This window comes from Ammospiza nelsoni, chromosome 9 (assembly GCF_027579445.1).
Source record: "Ammospiza nelsoni isolate bAmmNel1 chromosome 9, bAmmNel1.pri, whole genome shotgun sequence".
NCBI lineage: Eukaryota > Metazoa > Chordata > Aves > Passeriformes > Passerellidae > Ammospiza > Ammospiza nelsoni.
The window spans coordinates 9,200,625-9,220,712 of record NC_080641.1 but is presented as its reverse complement, the minus strand read 5'-3'; the positions used below and the strand labels follow the sequence as shown (position 1 = coordinate 9,220,712).

The following is a 20,088-nucleotide window of genomic DNA, read 5'->3' as shown; positions in this document are numbered from 1 at the left end:
TAATCAAGTTCAGTTTTCTTTCCTCAGTGCTGTACCTGGCCTTTGTTTCAGCCCATTGCTCTCCAATCCTTTGTAGGGCAGCTGATCAGTAGAGCACCAGTTGCATTAAAACACCTAAAGCTGTGGTTTGGGTTTCTACTCTTTATTCCTGCTCCCTCCCACTCTCCTTGCTTTCAGATATTTTAAGGATTGTGCATGTTTGAGCTGTGCTTTGTTTTTGATGTGCTAATGGTTCTGGTGTTTCTAACCAAAAAATAGTCAAATCTTTCCTGCCAGGGCTGAAGGAGAGGTTTAACACGTACAGCAACTTTACCAATGTACTTCAAATGTTTACTTTATAAAATTAATTTTTCTTGTCTTTTAGTTGTGTTTTGAGTTTTAATTTTTTTAATTAAGGATTACCTGCTTGGCTAATTAATTTTTCTGATCACTTTTGCTTGCGAGTGTTAATTCCACAACAGCAATTCCTTGTAACAGCCAAAGTCTTTTTCCACAATGAAGTCAAATAAATAGAGAGTTGGCATTTTCAAATTACAATGAAGGTATTTGCATTAGTTTTTGGTAATGGTTGGAAATTTACTTTAGGAAAAATATTTTTTCACACAACTCTTCACATGCTCCTTTCAGCTCCCTAGAATCTGAAGATTTGGCTGTTCATTTGTATCCAGGAGCAGTTACTATTCAAGGTGTTCTCAGGAGGAAGACTTTGTTGAAAGAAGGCAAAAAACCTACAGTAAGATTTTTTTTTTTAATAAATTAATTTTCTCACCTTCTTCCTTTGCCCAGTTATAAATACAGTAAAATGACCATTGGGCAACTAGTTCAAGTGTCTAAGATCTCCTCTGCCTTGCTGATTTAAGATTTAGGGTCATTGCCAGAGTTTCAGTCCTTCTGTTTGGTGCATTTATTCACTTTGTAAGACTATACATATAAACCAGAAGTAGAAGAGAAGAGGATGCTGCATAAAATTTTCTACAGTTACTGATGACTTTAAAATGGAGAGAATCATGTTTTGTCTTCCTTAACAGTAGGTAAATCCCAGCAATTATTCAATAGGTGATCACCCTTAGCATTTACATTGCAAATACATGATGATAAATTATAAATCAAAATATTCAGCATATTCAGGACAATGGGGGATACCTTATGGCAGCACCTAAGATGGAAAAGGAAAGGGGCAGATGAACTCTGACTCCACAAAGTGTTCTGTAGGGATTGCAGGAAGTATAGAGCAAGATGCAGAGCATTTTTGTCAGATTAGAGAGGAAAGGCACATGATCTTTCTGCTTTCTGGAGTTTTCATGCATTCATAGGCCTGCATGAGTAACAAACAGCAGCTTTGGAAACATGGCAGATGCTTGGCTGGACAGTCAGTGCTCTCATGTTCTTGCAGGATGATGCCTCCTCTTTCAAAGCTCAGTGTTATGAAGCATTTCACTTATCCATGGCACTTCTAGGTTTGTTTGTTTGTTTGTTTTCTCTGCAGGTAGCATCTTGGACAAAATACTGGGTAGCACTGTGTGGAGCCCAACTCTTCTACTACGCTGCAAAATCCCTGAAGGCTACAGAGAGAAAACATGTATGTAAAGCAGGCATGTTCCAGTATCACCTGCCAAAACTGAAATGTGATTTCCTGATGTAAACACTGAGAGTAGTTCATGCCTTGCCTGATTTCTAGTCAGCACTATCCTGTCTCCCAGTCAGTCAGTCACCTCATATGGATACACCCCAGGGAAATATCATTTACATTTGTATGCTACACCAAGAACATCTGCTTTGCATCTGCCATGTGTCTCTGACTTTGCTGGTCTTTCAGGACAGGAACTGTGTCATTGGTCTGTCCATTTTCAAAGCTCTGTCTTTGGATGATTTCAGTCTTGGAGAAGTTTGTCACGGTTTGAAATCCAAACAAGCACTGATGAGGGAAAATTGAGCAGTCACAAGATAGAACAATTAAACATGTACTGATTTCCTCTGTGTGGTAAAATTAGACCATTTGGTTTTTCTGTATAATCCTGTAAGCCATTAACTGCAGTGGAGTACCAAACACTTCATCTGCTCAGCAGAGAGCTGCAGTGTCAGATGATGCTGGGGTTCCTTTTATTTGCTGCAACTTGATCTGAAAGAAGCTAAAAATGCTTTGTTTGTGTGGGGAAGGAGCAAGAGGATTTTCTGTATGGATGTTAAGATGTGCATTGTTCCTATTTGATGTCCCTAGTTTATTGTAATGATTATTTTAAGAAACTGGGTCAAATTTGAGATACTTGAATCTGACTTCATTCACTGCTCAGAATCATGACTTGGTTGCCTTGGTGGATGTTTCAGGTTAATTTATGCCATCCCTCACTGTAGAACACTTGCTTTGCATAGAGCTTATGGGATTTTGCAGAATGAGTTCTGCTTTTGGGATCCTTGTAAAGGGAATTGTGGTACAAAATGCTGTTTTCTTATTCTAACATTTTTATGTGCAGAGGGTGGAGATTTGAAGCTTAACATTTCTTGTTTGCAGGCTCCTGCATATTTGAAGTTGCTGTGTGGAAAGTTTGTGTATAAAGTTCCCTTAATCTAAGAGATTATTTCCCTCTTTTTATTGGAAGTTCATTAGGAAACAGTATTCTAATGCTCATTACTTTCAGAACTATTTATGTGGTTTCTTGGCCATCCACCCCTACTAGCTTTGCTTAGGTAAGATTGAAACTGATCCTGCTTAATTTGAACCTTCAGGCTGAAGGTTCATTAGCCAACCTCCTTCTGTCTTCTGGGTGTCTTGGGAGAAGTGTATGTGTTTGGATGCATTTGTTTCTGGCTTCAGTGAAAACTTTAGGGAAGGATTCCACCTCATTAAAAGGGAAGAGCAGACTTGTAAGCTCTTATGAGTAGAAATGCAAAGTATTAAAAAAAAGAAGGAACCAGAAGAGAACTTTTGTTGGCATTATGTCACTCACAGCTAGTTGCCTATTTTTTCTGGAAACACTGAGAAATGGAAAAGAAATTTTTGTGGTAATGTCAGACTTTGTGTTCCTGTTACTGCTGTGATTCCTTTGGGCTTTGTGCCAAAATTGCATTTTGTTTTCTTTTAGGAATAGAATGTGTATTTGTAAGTCTCTCTGGTTCACTGTTCTTTACAAAATTATGGAGGATTTTACAAGACTTGTATCTATTTATTCAGAACCTTTTTCACTCTTCTGTGTTAGCATTTGGAAACAATCTAAATAGCATGCAGGTTTAGAGAATTTGAAAAAATTAGTTAGCAAGGAATTATATTGATTGGAAATTAAGTATATAAATTTTGCATTGTTTACCTGTTTCCTTCAGAATAACAATTTCAATAATTTAGATAGTCTTACCCTTTCTTTAGCAAAAGTAAATGAAAGAAAAACAGAAACAGGCTGGTACCTGATCCTTCTGAGTCCCTGTTCCTGTAAAAGCCTTTACTTTGCCTGGAAATACAGTCACATACATTTACAGTGCTCTTTCAGAGATTGTTTTCTAAACCTCTTGAATTGACTTCTGATATTCTCTGAGTCTCTGATATGTTGTGGTACCTACAACATCTAAACTGCTGGTGAAGAGAGGCTTAAGAAGCCAAAATCTGTCTCACTTGCTTGTGTGCTCATGTTTCTTTGTTCAAGAGGGAAAAAAGTGGTTTGTTGTTCCAGCAAACCACTGAGAAAGTTTGCAAACAGAGGTGAGGAGGTGTTGGGGTCCAGGATTTCCCATCTGGAGCCTACCAGCCTCATGGTTTGCAGATAATGAGAGGAGTTTGAGCAAGGCAATTCCCAGGAAGAGGAAGAGGAGTGGTAGTCGAAAGCAATGACTGCTGAAGAACATTAATTCCTTTTTAATAGCTGGCTCTATGAAGTTGGCCTGAACTGTCCAGCACAGCCTGTACACAGCTCATGTCTTGCTTTCAGCTTTTTAGGGCAGCAGACAGGCTCTGTTCTGTTTGTGGATGCCAAGCCTGTTGTGGAGCTCAGCCTCTGATTGGTTTCCCAGGTGCAGTTGAGGTTTATCTATTGTAATAACTGTTTACTACAGTTTGGGTTTTCTTTTATTTAAACAAATAATTTGAAGTGAGTAGTCACAGCAAACCTCTGCTTCAGAGGTTGTTATTATCACAGAGCATGACCTTTATTTTGAAATTAGAGTGGGATACCTGGTAACTACTGTTGAGACAGAGGGATTGGTTGCTGGATTCCACTCCATTAAACAGGCTAATAATAGGTGGTCAGTAACTTGTACAGCTGCTCTGCCTGTGTTCATGGCATAGGTTTCCATCTATTTCACTGCAGATTCATTGTACAGAGCCTCAGCTTTGGTTCTGGAGTCTGTGGAGGTGACTTGTCAAGGATCATGCTTCAGTTCACATTTGGTTGCATTTTCAGGAAAAGTTTATCAGGAGAGAATGAACTGCAGATGGTCAATCATCCCTAGATAGCAAGAGCATGAGTAAATGCTCCAGATACTGTCCAGTGATATTCCCAAGAGGTTCACTCTGCACAATGACGAGATCCAAGGCTAGATTTAGGCTTTGGGGTTTTTTACTTACAGATAAAAAGGATGATGCCATCTACTTTGGAGCAGGTTTCTTTTTCGAAAATTAATACATTGGAGATTTACCTCAGCAAAATATTCCAAGCATCTTCTGGAGCCATTTAAACATCTGTCTTTTCTGCTTCCTTTCTCAAGCCCTCTGTGACATGGAAAGGAACCCTGGCAACAAAAGGCTCAGTCTGCTATATAAAGTTTCCTGGCTGCAGCTCTCAGGGTAAACGTGTCTTGATTACAGGCATGCTTTTGACCATTCTGCTGCTGCAATTGCTCCAGGCAGCGTGGAATGCATCGACACTCAAAGCTCTTCCAAGCTTATAATAGCCAGCTCTTTGGAAAATTACCTCATAAAAATCCCAGAGTAATTTCAGCAAAAGGGGCAAGAAATCCCCTCCATTTTAGACACAGACAAGGCAGCTCTTCTCCTGCCTGTGGTCAAAGGCCAAGGAGTGCATCCAGTATTGTGTGCTGCATCTCCTAAGAGTAACAGCATAAAATCAGCTTTGAGTTTAAATAATGAACAGGTTTCAGTTATTACTACAGTAATGGAGAATTGTCTGTAAATAAGCATGTGAACTCAAGAGCCCAGAAATTTAGTTCAGCACAATCTGAGAGGAATGTGTGGACAATGGTTTTATCTTGTATGCTGAAATGGAGCTCACAGAGAAGCCTCTGTGAAAAACTGCAGCACTTGTGCACATTTAGAAAAGGGCAACAGTAAGAATAGCCACTTGAACTTAGACATCAAATAAGCACTTTGAAAAATACACCTGTAAAAGAACTGTTTATAGTGATTGGACTGAGAGCCTTGCCAGTTTCTGTGACAACATAGCATGCATGAGAGATCTTTCTGTGTTTGTAGGTGCTTGAAAAGCAACAGAGACTTTTTATGCTTCATGCTTCAGCACAAACCCTCATTAGTTCTAAGCCTTCCATTGCATGCTATAATCAAAATTAGATGGATTTGTTTTTAGGGTAGAAAACTTGGTATTTGTGGCTCAGGCATTTCACCGAAATACCCTGATGAAAAATGCTGTCATTCTGGGAAGGATGTTCAGCCACAAAAAAAATTATTTGAATATTATAAATCTGTAGAATCTCAACAGGAGATGTAGAGGAGGAGATTTGTAGGTGCCAAAATGTTAGAGTGAAAAGTCTGTTCACATATTAATTCAGAGTTTTTGATTCAAAGATTTACTTGTAAAAGCCTTTGAGCTCGGAACAACAACAATAACAGCAAAAATCAATTATGTGAAGCCTAGTGCCAGAGCTGTGCAGTTTTCCATGTGTATAATAAGAGTCATTCCAGTGGCCTGTATTACAAAAAGCAAATAGGAACCAGGAACATTAAATTACAATGAAGCTTTCATTCCCTTCATGTTAACAAAGCAGACTTGCTGTTAGCAAGATTGTGCATCAGCAGAGAATGAGCTGCCCTGGGGACTGTGTAAACATGGAATACAAATCCAGCTGAGCACAGGGATGGAAGGCTGACATGTGTTTCTAGAGATGATGGATTGATGCTGGCAGGAAACACTTTCCTTGTGTGGAGCTTTTCATTTTATGGAGAAGCACTGTGATTAACTGATGGTTTGGGGTGAAAAGAAAAGGGAGGGAGCTCTGGCACTTTGGATTGCATGGCAGTGTCACATACTGGATACCTGTTGGGACATACAACTAAGATAGGAAACCTAATGTGCTGTTTCTATGAAACTCTGGAAATAAGTGTTGTTCAAAAGGTACATTTTGATCTATAATCCATTAAAACTGCTTTGTGTCTCAAATTTCCACCTCTGTGAAAAAGACCTATTAATGCTTTAGGACTACTTGGAAGTTTGCATTTTGTAGGTCCTTTTTTAGTTTTGTGTCATCATACTTTTTGAGGCAGTGTTGTCAGTGAGTCCATAACAAATCTTTTATATACACTTCCTTTTTTTTAAAGAATTTTGAGCTGTATCCTTAACTTTATTATCTTTCCTTGTGTTTATTACTTCTTTCAGATAAAATGCCATAATTTTTACTTCAGACTGACACTACTTACTGCCTCCTCAAAGAAATTTCAGTTGCTGTTTGAAAAAGAGTTACAGCCCTCACTGTAATTGAAATCTTATCTGATAGAGCTTTATCATTTACCTGCTCCTCTTCTGAGGCTTTACCACATCTGTCCACCTCTCTGAGATACTTTAGTGTGTGTATACAAAGAGCCTGGACTCTTAAACTAGTTTGAACTTGGTTTAAATATTTTTTCTTTCAGTTTCTGTTCTAACATTTGTTCATTCCAAGTTCTAATGGATTTTAAACTAGTGTTTAAAATGCAGCCAGTTATGCAGGTCCCAGACAGATAATCTTACCTAGACAATGGTTTCACAGGTTTAGGTGGGATATTAGGGAGAAATTCCTCCCTGTGAGGTGGTAAAGCCCTGGCACAGGATACCCAGAGCAGCTGTGGCTGCCCCATCCCTGGAAGTGTCCAAGGCCAGGTTGGACAGGGCTTGGAGCACCCTGGTCTGGAGAAAGGTGTCCCTGATCCCTTGATGCTTTAGAACTATACTGTACATTGAAATGTGAACTAATGTGGTGAGGAATGCTGCTGTAATCATGCAGTGCACATTAGATGTCTAACAAGCTTTTGCAGATTGTGATATTCCTTTTAATTTGTTTTGAATATATTGTTTTAAGTTCTGTTTGCACTAATTTCATAAAACCTTTGTTAATTTTCTTAATCTTGTGAAGTGCTCTGCTTTGTTTGAAGTTACCCAGTCTTTAACAGTGCGAGGAAGTGCCCTGCTGGGTGCTTGTTCTGGCCGATCTGGCCTCTTGTTTTAATTCCATTTTCATTCCTGTTTGTGTTTCCAGTTCAAATCCACACCAAGTAAGAGTGTCTCAGTGGTGGGCTGGATGGTGATGATGGCAGATGACCCTGAGCATCCAGATCTCTTCTTATTGACTGATTCTGAGAAGGGTAAGCAGTGCACAGAATAAACATTTTCTTTTTTTCTCTGCTGAGGTCATTTGTCAGCCACTAAACCAGCAGGTGAAAGGTGACATCCTTCCAGTTTCAGCTGCTGTCCAACATGTCATCTTCTCCTTTAGAATGCATGGGAGCAACAGCCCATGGAGAATCCTGAGTCCTCACTGAGTTGAAAGAACTCTCCAAACTCCTACCAACCCCAGATGTGATTTTAATTGGAAGTATTCATCTATATTCTTTTAAAATATATTTGGAACACTTAGAGGCATTTTCACATGTGTGAAATCTAAGTAACAATTAAAAAAAAAAGATTCAGCTAACACTAGCTGCTTGAGAGTCCCTTCTCTCCAAGTGAAAACCAAAACCCAAACCATCTGTTCAAATGTGGTGCTGTTACCCTCAGAGATCTTGACTGTTATGTGGAGAATCCTGTGGATCTCCATTACTCCAACACAGTGGCTGCTTTCAGCTGAAACTCTGAAGAAAATGTTACTTTTCCACAGCACTTCAAATTGTGCAGAAAGAACATTATTAGAAGTTCTGATAAAGGAGCTTAAAATTATTTATTGCTTTGTCTGCTTCAGGTCTTAGTACATTTTATTTCCAAACATCTCTCCTAGCACTGCTGATATGAAGTATAAATTGTGAGTGCTTGTCAGCTTAAACTCTGCAACAGCAATCTGAAATGTTTTTTTAACACTTGACCTTCCTGAACCCAAACAAGCACTGTGTAACTCCAGCCTGGTCTAAAATGTATCAATACATTTAAGACTGATTTTCTGATATTTTCAAATGTAGCTTTCCAGGGTGCATTTCAGTGATACCTTGCACTTGGTTAAAAAAATCATGATATTATAAAGCAGTTACAGTAATGGCAGTGAACAAAACCACTTCTGTTTTAAGGGATATTTTGTTCTTTCCTAGTTGAGACAGGCATTAGTTGAAATCTAGAATGTTGGAAAGGAAGAGAGGAAAGCTGAAACTTCTCTTCAATTGGTTGAGCAATTGCACCTATTCCAGACAAAGTGTAAAGTTATATGGACCATCTATTAATAAATCTTCTCATAATATTTCAATTTAGAGGTATTTCAATATGGGTAGGATTTAAGTGTTTAAAAAAGAGCACTGTTGACGTTTCTTCATCAGTTCTTTTTTTTTCTCTTTCTTAGGAAATTCGTATAAATTTCAAGCTGGAAACAGAATGAATGCAATGCTCTGGTTTAAACACCTGAGTGCTGCCTGCCAAAGCAACAGACAACAGGTGAGAGCAAGGCAGTGAAATTAAATGAAATGAGCTTTTAAGAGCTCAGAAGTGATGGATCTTCGAGGTGACCAAGCTGTCACTGAGGGCTCTGTGTGTTCCCTGAGCAGCCTGTCCACCCCTTTCATGTGCTGATGGATTTCCCTTGGCTTTTCTGTTTGGCCCTTTGCAAACAAGTCCTCACAGCTTCTGGAGTAATGAGGAAAGATTTGGGGCTACCTTGAGACTTATTTACAGCAATTGGGGAAATGCAAGGAACGCTCTAAAATATCTGAGTGCAGTATTTTTGTCTTGCCCATTTGAGAAAGGTTATTGCACAATTATATAAAAAGCTGCATTCAATATCTGCAGCATTCAATATCAATTCCAGATAAGTCTCCTGAAATGCCTTTTTTCAGGTCATGGGCATGCACATTTTCTGCTGTGTTTGTATTTTGTATTCCTAAAATGTACAGAAAGTAATTTAGCCCTTGGTACATTTTCCAGTCTTCGAAAGCAAAAGTAGCATTTTCTATTAATCAAAAAGGAAGATAAAACTCCAACCCCTATTAAATGCAGTTGTTGTATAAATTCTTCCTGACCTTTTTCATCAGCAAAATCCTTTTTAAGTTACTTTGTCTCCCTGAACTCTTCCTTCTCTTTGCACATTTGTTTATGGAGTTGCCAGAGCAGAAATCCTACTGAATTTCATGGGGAAACAAAAAGGCTTTTCCTTATCCTTCTGTGCTTTCTTGTTCAATTCTGCCTCTGAGAGAGATCTTAAGAAGTAAGGAGGGTTGCAGAAGCTCCCGTGGAGGTATTTGAGACAGTGCAAAGGAGAGAAATTGTGTTCCTGGCTGGAGAAAGTGGGGAAGGTAGCAAATAGTGGCAAAGAGTTTGCAAGTAAGTGGTGAAAAACTGTCCTCTAAAGACAGCTCTGGTTCAGTAAGGGTTGGCAATACTGTTAACAGTGTAACTGCCTTAGAAAAATTGGATGTTCAGATGTGTTTTCAATGGAATATAAACACCTAGTCTGTTTAATAGTAATAGCTGAATAACAGTAAGAACTATTTTAATAGATACTATTTGTGATTTTATTGGTGCAGCTTTAGCCCAGTTGAGCGTTCTTGCTTCTGCAGGTAAATGGTAAATGCAGTGCAAGAAATGCTTGATTCATATCTGACCAAACTGACTATTTATTGACAGTTGTCAGGAATGTGGTGGCTCTTCAATAACCTGACTAAATGAGAGATGTTTGTGTCAGACAGATTCCTGGTGGAGGGAAAATGAGGATATAAAATAATATATTACAAACATTAGCTTTAATCTCTTCATAAGTAAAAGCTGCAACAGGCATTCAGGTTTGGTATGGGAAAAACCAAAGAATTGTTTATGCCTTTTTTTTTTTATTAGTTTTAAAAAGACCAAGGGGCCTACATCAATCACTGATCTGTGTGCCAAGAATTTTCTAGCTGGGGCTCAGGTGAGAGGGTTCTCCTTGTCTAGCAGAGCTGAGATTGATCATGTTAAGGTTGTTTTGATGACAAATCTTAAATGTCATCAAAATTAAGAAGTTCTACAACCATATAAGAAAATTGTCACCCTCACAGGAGTTTAATATTTTTATTATACCTGGGGTTTCTGCACCTCTAAGTATATTTTTCCTGCTGGATGATAGTTGCATTCCTTCTCCCTTTTTTTGAAGACAGAATGATGTGCATTTCAACAAGGTGTCTAGTCTATGAAACAGTTGAATGCAAGTAACTACTACCTGCAATAAATTCTTCTATCATTTATATTTTTGTTTTCAGGTTCCTGCCAACTTGATGACCTTTGAATAACAGGCAAATTCAAAACAATAAAAAAGGACAATGTGAACCATCTCATAATTGAGAACAAGGTCCTAATGAAAAATGTGCCAGCTGTATTCTGTGCCAGAACAGAACCTGTCAACTCGATCTCTGAACTCTGGAGCCCTGAACAAAACCACTAAAGGTTGGGGAGTGGAGTCCCCCAAATTAAAAATGGAGTTGCAACATGAATTGCCATGGACCATGCTTCATTATGTTCTGAGAACTGACCTGTGGAAACCACTGCCTTAAAGAGTGAAAGGAAAAACAACATGAAACACCAAATAGTGTGTGTGAAACTTCTGGCGGTGCTGTGCTTGAGTTAGATTGTAGCTAGTTTTGAGTTTCTTTTAACTTTATACTAATTTTGAAAATAACTCACCTTTTTAGGCATTCTTAAGAAAACAAGTAAACTGGTATTTAAGAGTTGTATCAAAAGCTGTGTATGAACCAGGTAAAAGGTACTACATGTTCTGGAGATGTTGTTTAGGCCTTCCCAGGAGTCCTGGAGGGGAGCTTGTCCCAGCCACATGGCCTGGAGCAGTGTTATTTCTCTCAGACCTGTAAGAAAGGCAACACAACTGCAAGTTCAGAGCAGCACTGAGCTTACAAACCTTGGTCCTGTATGGGAGCCAGACTCCAACAGGGGCACAGAGCTGAGCCAAAAATCAGTTTGGTACGTTTAGCCCTAATTCCTGGTGAAAAACACATGTTTGGGGCAGTCAGGGGGGTGTGTGTATGAGACAAAACTGAAAGCACTGTTGGGTCAGAACTGAGTGTTTTCATCCCATGTGTTTCTATGCCTGTGACTCCTTCACAGAAAAGCTGAATGACAAAACACCAACACCTGGGTACAGCTCACTGAGATGTTTGACTTTGGGTATCTGCTAATTATCAGTTAGGGACCACTGTTAGTGTGTGGTGTTTCATAATATCACTTCAGATGGACATTTTAAAAAGATAGAGGCACAATTTCAAGCTTTCGTGTTCTCATTTGGCAATAATTGATTTTAGTATCTGTCTCGGTCAAAGTAGTTGACGTTGTGTGGTGTTGATAACATGGCCTAAAGCAGACGTTACATACAGGAGCTCTTTTGATCTTCAGGCAATTTGCTAATTTATTAGAAGGTAGGATAACCTAAGGAGAGAAAAAGTGTGGGGCCATCAAAATTCCATCCTTGACAGGAATCATTCTTGGTCACTGAAATTACTCACAGAGAAAAACATAATGGTTGTAAAAAGGGAGCTGTGCTTTATGTGTGTGTTTGATGCTTAAGACTTTGATTCTTGCTTTATTGGGGTTTCCTTGACGTCACCTAGTTTCCTGGATGATTGGTCTCTCTTTAATCTTCAAAAATATGATATTTGTAAAGCAAGGAAACATTGTCCAAAATATGACTCTGATATTGGAGCTTTGAAGTCTGTGAAAAAGTAGTAACTGTTCCATTGACATTGTGGTTTAGTGACCGTAAATATGCTTGCAGATTCCGCCATGAATTCTCCTTTTTAAACAGAAACAAGCTACCTACCAGTCTGTTTCAGAGTTCTCTGACTATCTAATAAAGGTTTCTACTAGTAGTTGTTATTTTGAAAATGTATAGTTTGTTTATTGCATCTGAGTAGAAGCCTATAAATTCACATTTGAGGGGTTTTTTTTTCCAGAGTCAAATTAATCGTGTAATGGAAATGATTAATTTTTGATTTCTGGCAGGCAAAAGGAAAGGTAATCCAGTCTCACAGTAAACAAAACAAAACACACAAACCCCAACCACTTGTAATGTAAAGGTTAATAGGGTGGTTTATGTTTCCAAGAATTGTTCTGAATTGGCTCTTGGTAGAAAGAAAAACAGTAGAAGGATGCTTCTGTTGGAATTACACCACAAGGACTATGAGAATTTGGCTCCCCTTGCAGTTCTTTTGTTGCTGTTTCTTTATGTGGGGAATGAAGTCTGTTCTGAAGTCATGAATTTTAGGAAGGGGTTTCTTGTGCTGAATCCTTCTGCAATTCACACATCTCCCAGATTTACCCACTTTGGGTGTATAGTAAAGACAACATCCTGACAGCCAGCAGTGTTACTTTAGTAGACTTTGCACAACTTGAGTTTGGGTTTTTTCCGTTTTCAAACTTACCTAATGTGTATTTCTTCTCAATGACTGTTTGGTTTTTTTAGGTTTTAGACTGTAGGTTTTTTTAACAATTTATGTCCTTTTTTTAATGCATTGTGGATAATAACCTGTGGATTTTGAATTTTTAAATAAGCTATTCTAGGTTCATTGCAGCATAACTGTGTCTGTTCTTTTGTTAGTGAAAGGAAAGATGCAACTGGGAGCCACAGCCTGACAGCCCTCAGCTTTGCTAAGGACAGAGCCAGGTCAGGATGTGTCATTTATCACTGGATTTTTGCATTTTTCCAGCTGTTTTCAGTTAAGTTTTTATGGTAGGAGGATGGTGGGGAAAAGAATTCACAAATTATCCTTTAATGAATTGCTGTTACCAGCTTTCATTGTCCTTGGGCCTCCTACTCTTCCTTGTTCTCTGCCCTCAGATCTGCTGGTTTTTTGTGGGAGAGATTGAATATTATGGGAGGAGTTTCTTTAAATGTGTAGCCAGAATAACTGGAGTGAGTAATGACAACACAGGAAGTATTTTTGGCACTTGTCACAGTGAGTAGTTCAGAACTTTCTCTTTGTTTATGGCCAGGTAGTCCTGCACAGACACCGACATTTCTAGAGCTTGAGCTAAATGGTGCTCACAAAGAGGTGCTGGGTTTGCTCCCTCAGGGAGAGCTGCCTCAGCTAAGCTGTGGAAAGACTCAGACAAGTTAAATGACACACTGTAAAGAATGTACTAATGCTCTTTCTTTAAAAAAAAGGAGTTAAAAAAGTTAAATAACTGAAAGTATTGCTGAGAAAACAAGGAGAGCAGCGAGCTCATGGTGTTCAGGTAAGGCTGTCACCCAGACTGCTTCAGACAGTTGGCAGTTTCTCTTTGATTTTCTTTTTTAATGTCTTGCTCTAATCGTTTATCTTGTTAATAAGTGCTAAATCACTTCAGCTACTATTTGTCACTTTATCCCTTAATGTTTTGATTTTGAAGCTAAAGATGCCCCTTGCAATTCCTAGTTTTGGCTGTATTTGAGCAAAAATTATTTAGAGTAGCTCTTCTAGCACGAGTCCAAATATGAATATAAATTATCTGCTGACTGATAACCAACCTTTTAGCTAACTAAAAATTTTGGCAAAGATTAAACAACAGGGAATGTCTGGTTTATGAAATTGGTGCATTGCATTAAAATATATTACAGTGCACTGCTTAGTGTTAACTTTTATCTAATTAATCTCTGCTACTTTTGGCTAGGATTTTCAAACCTGATTTCTATTCCAGTGCCCTTTAAAGCAAATAATTTTTATAACTTTTATTTTTAAAACATTCTGGTAGTTTGAATAAACATAGCTCAGCTCAGACACTTTTTCATTTTTAGATGTCTGTTTTATGCCAGAGGAGTATTACTCAAGCTGTTATGATTCAATAAGTATTTAGGTGCACATTATAGGCATTAAAACTACAAATACTAAATGAGTCACCTAAATACTTAATGAATGAGCTTTAGCACCCTGCTTTAAAATCATGTTTAGAGAAGCATGCACATTGGAAAACATATTGGAAACAAAAGGAAGCATAAAAAAATCACAGCAGGGTTTTATTAGTTATCTACTCCTCACTAGGAATAAATTAATCAAATTTGATGCTTCTTGCAACATCAGCCTCCTGTATTTGCATTCAGTATTTTCAACACTTCTCCTCTATCGGTATCAGACCTAACACATGGTGACAGCAAATCTCTCTCTCCCAGCAGAAGCAGTTGCAGGGTTTTGTGCTGCTGAGGCACATGAGAAGCAGAGGTCTCTTTTGACAAAAGGCAAGTTGATCTTATGGTTTTAATTAACTGTAACAAATATTGTCCAAATGAAGGTAAAAAACATGGGATGCTTTTTCTTCTGGCTCTGTCAGTGGCCTTTTTATTCATTACTTGTCCTTTTAAATTGTTTGGTATTCTAACTCACCAACACTAGTAGTTCCAACCTTATTCATGGCCAGCTTTTAGTGCTGCCTGCTGTATAAAAACCCCGAGGCTGGTACTAAATCCCATCAGTGAATTGTTCATCCTACAAGGAGACAGCTGTGAAAGTTTTGTTATTATTCTTTAATATTAGCCTTTTCCTTTAATTTTTCTCTAAAAGCAGCTTGCTCATAAGGTGGTTTGGCTTGGGAAAGTTGCCATCAAAAGATCTGTGTGAGTGGACATGGAATTCTTTGCTAGGGGTTATCCCTTCCTTTACAAACCATCATTCTGATTTGTAGTACATGAGGAGGGTGAGTGCTTGCATTGGAGCAGGACTTCTGTCAGTGCCTTATTATGAACTTGAAGACCAATTCCTTTATTTCAGTGCTGAGTCCCACCATGGCAGACTTGCAGGCTGTGTCCTCAGTGTTCCAAGGGGTGACATTCCTGACAGCCACTGCATTTCTGCAGCAGTCACTTGTTTTGGTCAGTGTAAAATAGCTGTGGCTTGAGTTGCTTTAGTATTATTTCTGTATTTGAATAGCCTCTTTTTAGGAAAAAATGCAGAGGTTTCTGGTAGCTTGGGCTTGTTCAGCTTTTATCAGAAGTAGCTCAGACCTCTTAAAAATTAACTTATTTTCATTTTGTTATGTCTCTTGAGTAGATTTAGTGAGGAGGGGAGATGAAGAGCATAGTCCAAGTCATGGTCTAGACCACATGAGCTCAGGAGCTCACATTGTTAGAAAGGAGCTTGCTTTTGTCTGTCCCACTTTGATACAAACACTGAGGAGCATTCTTAGGAGACAATTTATCTTGCAGGCTTTTTGTTATAAATAAACACCACAGGAGAAAACTGTTTGGGGAAAGAGGAGGCTTAGCTAAATCTTAATATCCCAAAAGCTCAGTTTTGTATGTTGTATTTCTGGTGCCAACACTGTGTAGGGAGCACTGTCCTTCACTGAAACAACTACTAGAGACTGTTTTAGCAGCAAAGACTTCAGAAGCTTTGGAAGGGGAAATGAAAGAAAGAATGTGTTGTTCTTAAGCAAGTAAATATTTGTTTTCCTGGAATATATCCTTATAAAAACACAGCAGTTTTACTATAGTCTTTTTGTAAATTCAGATGTTGCAAGGCTAATTTGAAAATTAATCTTCCTCTTTCTAAGAATACTCAAAGAGAGCAGAAAATTCAGAAGGGAAAATACAAATTACTTGGTGTAGCTCTGGCTGTTGCAGAGCTGAGCTGACAAGTTTTCTCCAAGTAACTGAGTTGCTAAGGAAAAGAAGGTGTATAAAATGTAGTGAAATGCAAATTCCTGCAGATCATGGCACAGTTCTGGCTGGTAGCCTGGTCTTGCTCTTGAGTGACTAAAACCACCATAAATACTCTGTTTCCTTTGTGTGTTTGATTATTATTATTTCTCTTTATTTGGGTGGGTTCTGGCCTTCATGTGTATTTGCTGAAGTAATTTCTTACCATTCCAAAGCTGTTCACAGCTGAAACTGCAAAGCAGGCAAGCAGTGTAAATCAATTCAATGTTGAAATAAAGGGTTCTGGGGTGCCTGGTTTACTGGCACTTCTGGCTCCTTGTGTGCAGGAGTGTATCCACTCAAAAACTACTGTACTGGAGTGGGAGAAGCACCAGGAAACATGGAAGTGTTTTATAATTATCCTGTAAGGACCAGCCATCCTTGGAAGGGGGATCAAGGTGTCATGCAGTAAACACAAGCCATTTTTAATGTTCCCTGCTGGTGTGAGGCATTCCAGGGATGGAGGGATTGCACTATGATCTCTCTGAGTGATGTGCAGTTTGGCTGTCCTCAAGCCTCTTCCTTCACCTTTTTTAATACTTTGTTCTGTGTGTGTGTGTGTGTGTGTGAAAATTGTGTGTTTGCATAAGCTAGTTTAATTGAATTTAAGAACAGGTTTCAAAAATCTTTCCTACTGAAATAAATGATTTAAAAGATGGACTGTGTCTGAAGTTTTAATTTCTCGTTTAAAAAACTGCATCCAAACTCCAGCTAGGTGTTATCTGACTGTCTTTTGGAATGGTGCTGAGATCAGCTGAAATTTTGGTGGCATTTTTCAATGAACCTTTGAAATGAAGCATGTAAAGATACCATTGTCCACTGGTGCAAAGGAAATCTAGAGACTAGCAGGGAAGTACAGTTCATTGAAGAGATGGATGTCTGGTCTCAGAGATCTTTCTGTTAAATTATGTGGTTTTTCTCTCCTTGGTAGTTTATCAGGGTTTTTTGTCTTTTGCTTCTATACTTAAAGCTGTGGTAAATTTAAACTCACTGAAGGCAGTCATCAGCAGATTGGCTCTTAAGGAGCAACTACATGGAAGAGAAATTGAAAATGAAGAATGGATGAATAGCATGCAAAGCCTTGTATTTCCTTAGCTCTTTGTTTGGTGTTGCTTCCCTACTCTCTGTGCCTTTGTAATGCTGTGAAGGCTTACTGATCATACAGCCCTGGGGGAAATGCTGTGAAATGCTTGTCAGAATGTGAGCCTTGGGCTCCTTCACCTTTTCTCCTTAATGGAACCATTCATTTCAAATGTATTTACAAAGAGAGAAGGAATAAAGTAGAATTTTGTAACCCCCTCCTTTTTCTTACTTCCAGATTACTGAGTTTGAGAAATGCTTTCTGCTCAATAGTGTGAAAAGAAAAACAAAATTAATGAGCTGGTGACCTTCTCTCTTTTCTCTTCTCTCTCTTCTCTCTCTTCTCTCTCTTCTCTCTCTTCTCTCTCTTCTCTCTCTTCTCTCTCTTCTCTCTCTTCTCTCTCTTCTCTCTCTTCTCTCTCTTCTCTCTCTTCTCTCTCTTCTCTCTCTTCTCTCTCTTCTCTCTCTTCTCTCTCTTCTCTCTCTTCTCTCTCTTCTCTCTCTTCTCTCTCTTCTCTCTCTTCTCTCTCTTCTCTCTCTTCTCTCTCTTCTCTCTCTTCTCTCTCTTCTCTCTCTTCTCTCTCTTCTCTCTCTTCTCTCTCTTCTCTCTCTTCTCTCTCTTCTCTCTCTTCTCTCTCTTCTCTCTCATCCTCCCCTTTTGAAAGATGCTGATTTCATAGCAAACATTTTCAGGTAAGCTGCTTTATTAACTCAAAAGCTGACTCCAGACTCTGCAAGGTGGGAGGCACAGAGCAAAGACGTTCTTGTTTCAGATCCTTCTTGGAAAAGACTTTCTCTCACCTGTTTGAGCTGCATCTCTGTCCACAGCAAAGATTCCAAGTCAGGCTCTGTTTTCATCCTTGACTTTGTCAGTCAGGTTCTCCCTTGCCTTTAGATATTGAAAGGCTGTAGCAGCTCTGCAGAGCCTGATAGAACTGGCTGGAGTGACAATCTTCAGTGTATTTTTTAATTTTAACTTTTTTCCAAGTCAAGGACCATGTCAAGGACTCCTTTTGCCCCTTTCCTTATGTTCTTGCCTCTCAGGCTGCTGTGTACATTTGGAGATGGCCTCCAAATCCACAGAATGAGAAGAGAGGTGTGGGAAAGGCATCTGATCCCTTCCTTGCTTCCCAACTGGAATGATTTTATTTCCAGATGCACTTCTGCTCTTTCCCCAGGTGTGTATGCTGAATCCACCAAATGAATGTTCTTTGTGAAACTGTAAGATTTGAAAGAATTGAAATTGCCTTGATTTTGTAACTTCATCTTCATTTTGCCTTTTTTTTTCCTTTTGCATGGGAAGAAGCCACAGTGCTGGGGGAGGGATTCACATCTGTGGGAAAAGCAGAGAAACCAGACCACAGAAGTATGAAATAACCCAGCTGGAAGAAGATGATCTTTTCCTCTTTTTTAATGTTAGTTTTTTAAGTGAGAATGTTAGGTAACAAAAATGTGAGCAGAAGACAGCCAGATGTAAACAGATGATACTGTTTTGGCACAGCCTACATGCTTTCACAGAACAGAGCAGGGTTATGGTTTTTATATCAACAAATAAATTGAATACAGAAGAGTGAATCCATGCTCATAACTTGTGAGTAATGTTTTTCTTAGTTTTATTAGCTTTTTGCTTTAATTGAGCATTTATACTGAAGCATCCTTACATGGGTAATGCTTATCTTTGCCTCATTCAGTTTCTCATTTTTAGTTCAGTTTGGTGCTTGAGGACAAAATGTAGATCCAAAATAAAACCTTCTGCTTGTCTCCCTGAGCTGCTACAGAAGACTGTGCAAAACTTGTCTTTTCTGAATGTCTTTGTCTTGCTCTGTAAGAGAAGTGGTTTTTCTGTGATGTGTTTAGTGTTATAGAGCATGTCAAGCACCTGATGAATAATTCCAGTGTATAAGACAATATTGTTTTAATTCTAAAACATTGGAAAGGGCCTGCTCAAAGGAGACCTGCAAAGAGCAAAATAAAAGCATATTTTTTCCGGTTAAAAAAGTGTGGGGTTTATGTGTATCAAAACACAAAGTGAGTCCAAGCATTTATTAAGCTAAAGAGAAACCTCATTCAAGAGCACAGCCAGCAGCAAAGTGCTAATCTCTCTTTCATTTTCTTTTCAGGTAGGAAAATGTGTCATTTTCATTGAGGAAAAGGGATAAGGAGCTGAATTGTTCTAAGGTCAAAGAGAGCAGCTAAGCCTTTGACCAAAGCATTGCTTGTTGGAGATGGCACGAGACAGCCAAGGGTAAACTGTGGCCTGTGTTTCTCACTGCCTGACTCTGCAGATCTGCTGCAGTGGTCCAGAGTGACTGGAATATGAAATATGAGAGGAGGGAGCCATTCCCTCATTCGGGAGCAGTCCCAAAGCAGTGGCTCAGGGACAAACTGATGGTGGTGGGAGTAGCTCAGTAATGTGTCATGGTGGAGCTGGGAAAAGCAAATGCAAGCCCTGAGTTCTTAGTGCTGGAACAGCAGGATTCTCTTTAATGAGTATAAACATGAATCTAAGAGTTAGTCAAAGCAAGACAGTCAAAATGGGCTAATTATGATCTCTTATAATTTCTTGATTTGGATATATTTGGTGTTGGCAAGCATTTTATGAACTGATTAGAATTGCACATCCAAAATACTGTGTATAGGAGTTACCAAACCTGAGTCACTCTCACCTCAGTAATCAGGTCCCCATCAGTATTAAATTCTGTGTTGTTACACCAGTGCTGCTTTTGTTCTAATTCCCTGTCTCTGACACCTGTATCAGAGGCTTCAGGAGTAAACATACAGTGAGGGAACTTTTAACCAGGTAAGTAAGTTCTGACTCTTAATGACTTCTGTGTATTGAAAGCTTTACAGTTTCATTTTCTCAATTTCATTCAATAGGATAATGGCTCAATAGTGAAAATGTTCCTGCAATGTTCCTGCAAATCTTTTGGTTTCTTTGAAAAGAAGCTGTAAGATGATAAAGAGCAGAAGGAATGTGGTATGAACACACTAACACAGAGCCAATGTGAACTGTACCCCAGA

At 38.8% G+C, this 20,088-nt stretch overlaps 1 protein-coding gene across 4 annotated transcripts in view; it reads left to right on the top strand.

Moving 5' to 3' along the window:
* RALGPS2 (Ral GEF with PH domain and SH3 binding motif 2) overlaps positions 1-16,647 on the top strand; it is a 113,971-nt gene extending 97,324 nt beyond the window's left edge. For all 4 annotated transcript variants that reach the window (XM_059477795.1, XM_059477796.1, XM_059477794.1 and 1 more), the window contains exons 16-20: positions 628-733; positions 1,487-1,579; positions 7,408-7,513; positions 8,692-8,783; positions 10,574-16,647. In XM_059477795.1, coding sequence (XP_059333778.1) covers positions 628-733; positions 1,487-1,579; positions 7,408-7,513; positions 8,692-8,783; positions 10,574-10,603 — 427 coding nt within the window. In that variant the 3' untranslated portion in view covers positions 10,604-16,647. The remainder of the gene's footprint in view (positions 1-627; positions 734-1,486; positions 1,580-7,407; positions 7,514-8,691; positions 8,784-10,573) is intronic.
* Positions 16,648-20,088: the final 3,441 nt, after the last annotated feature.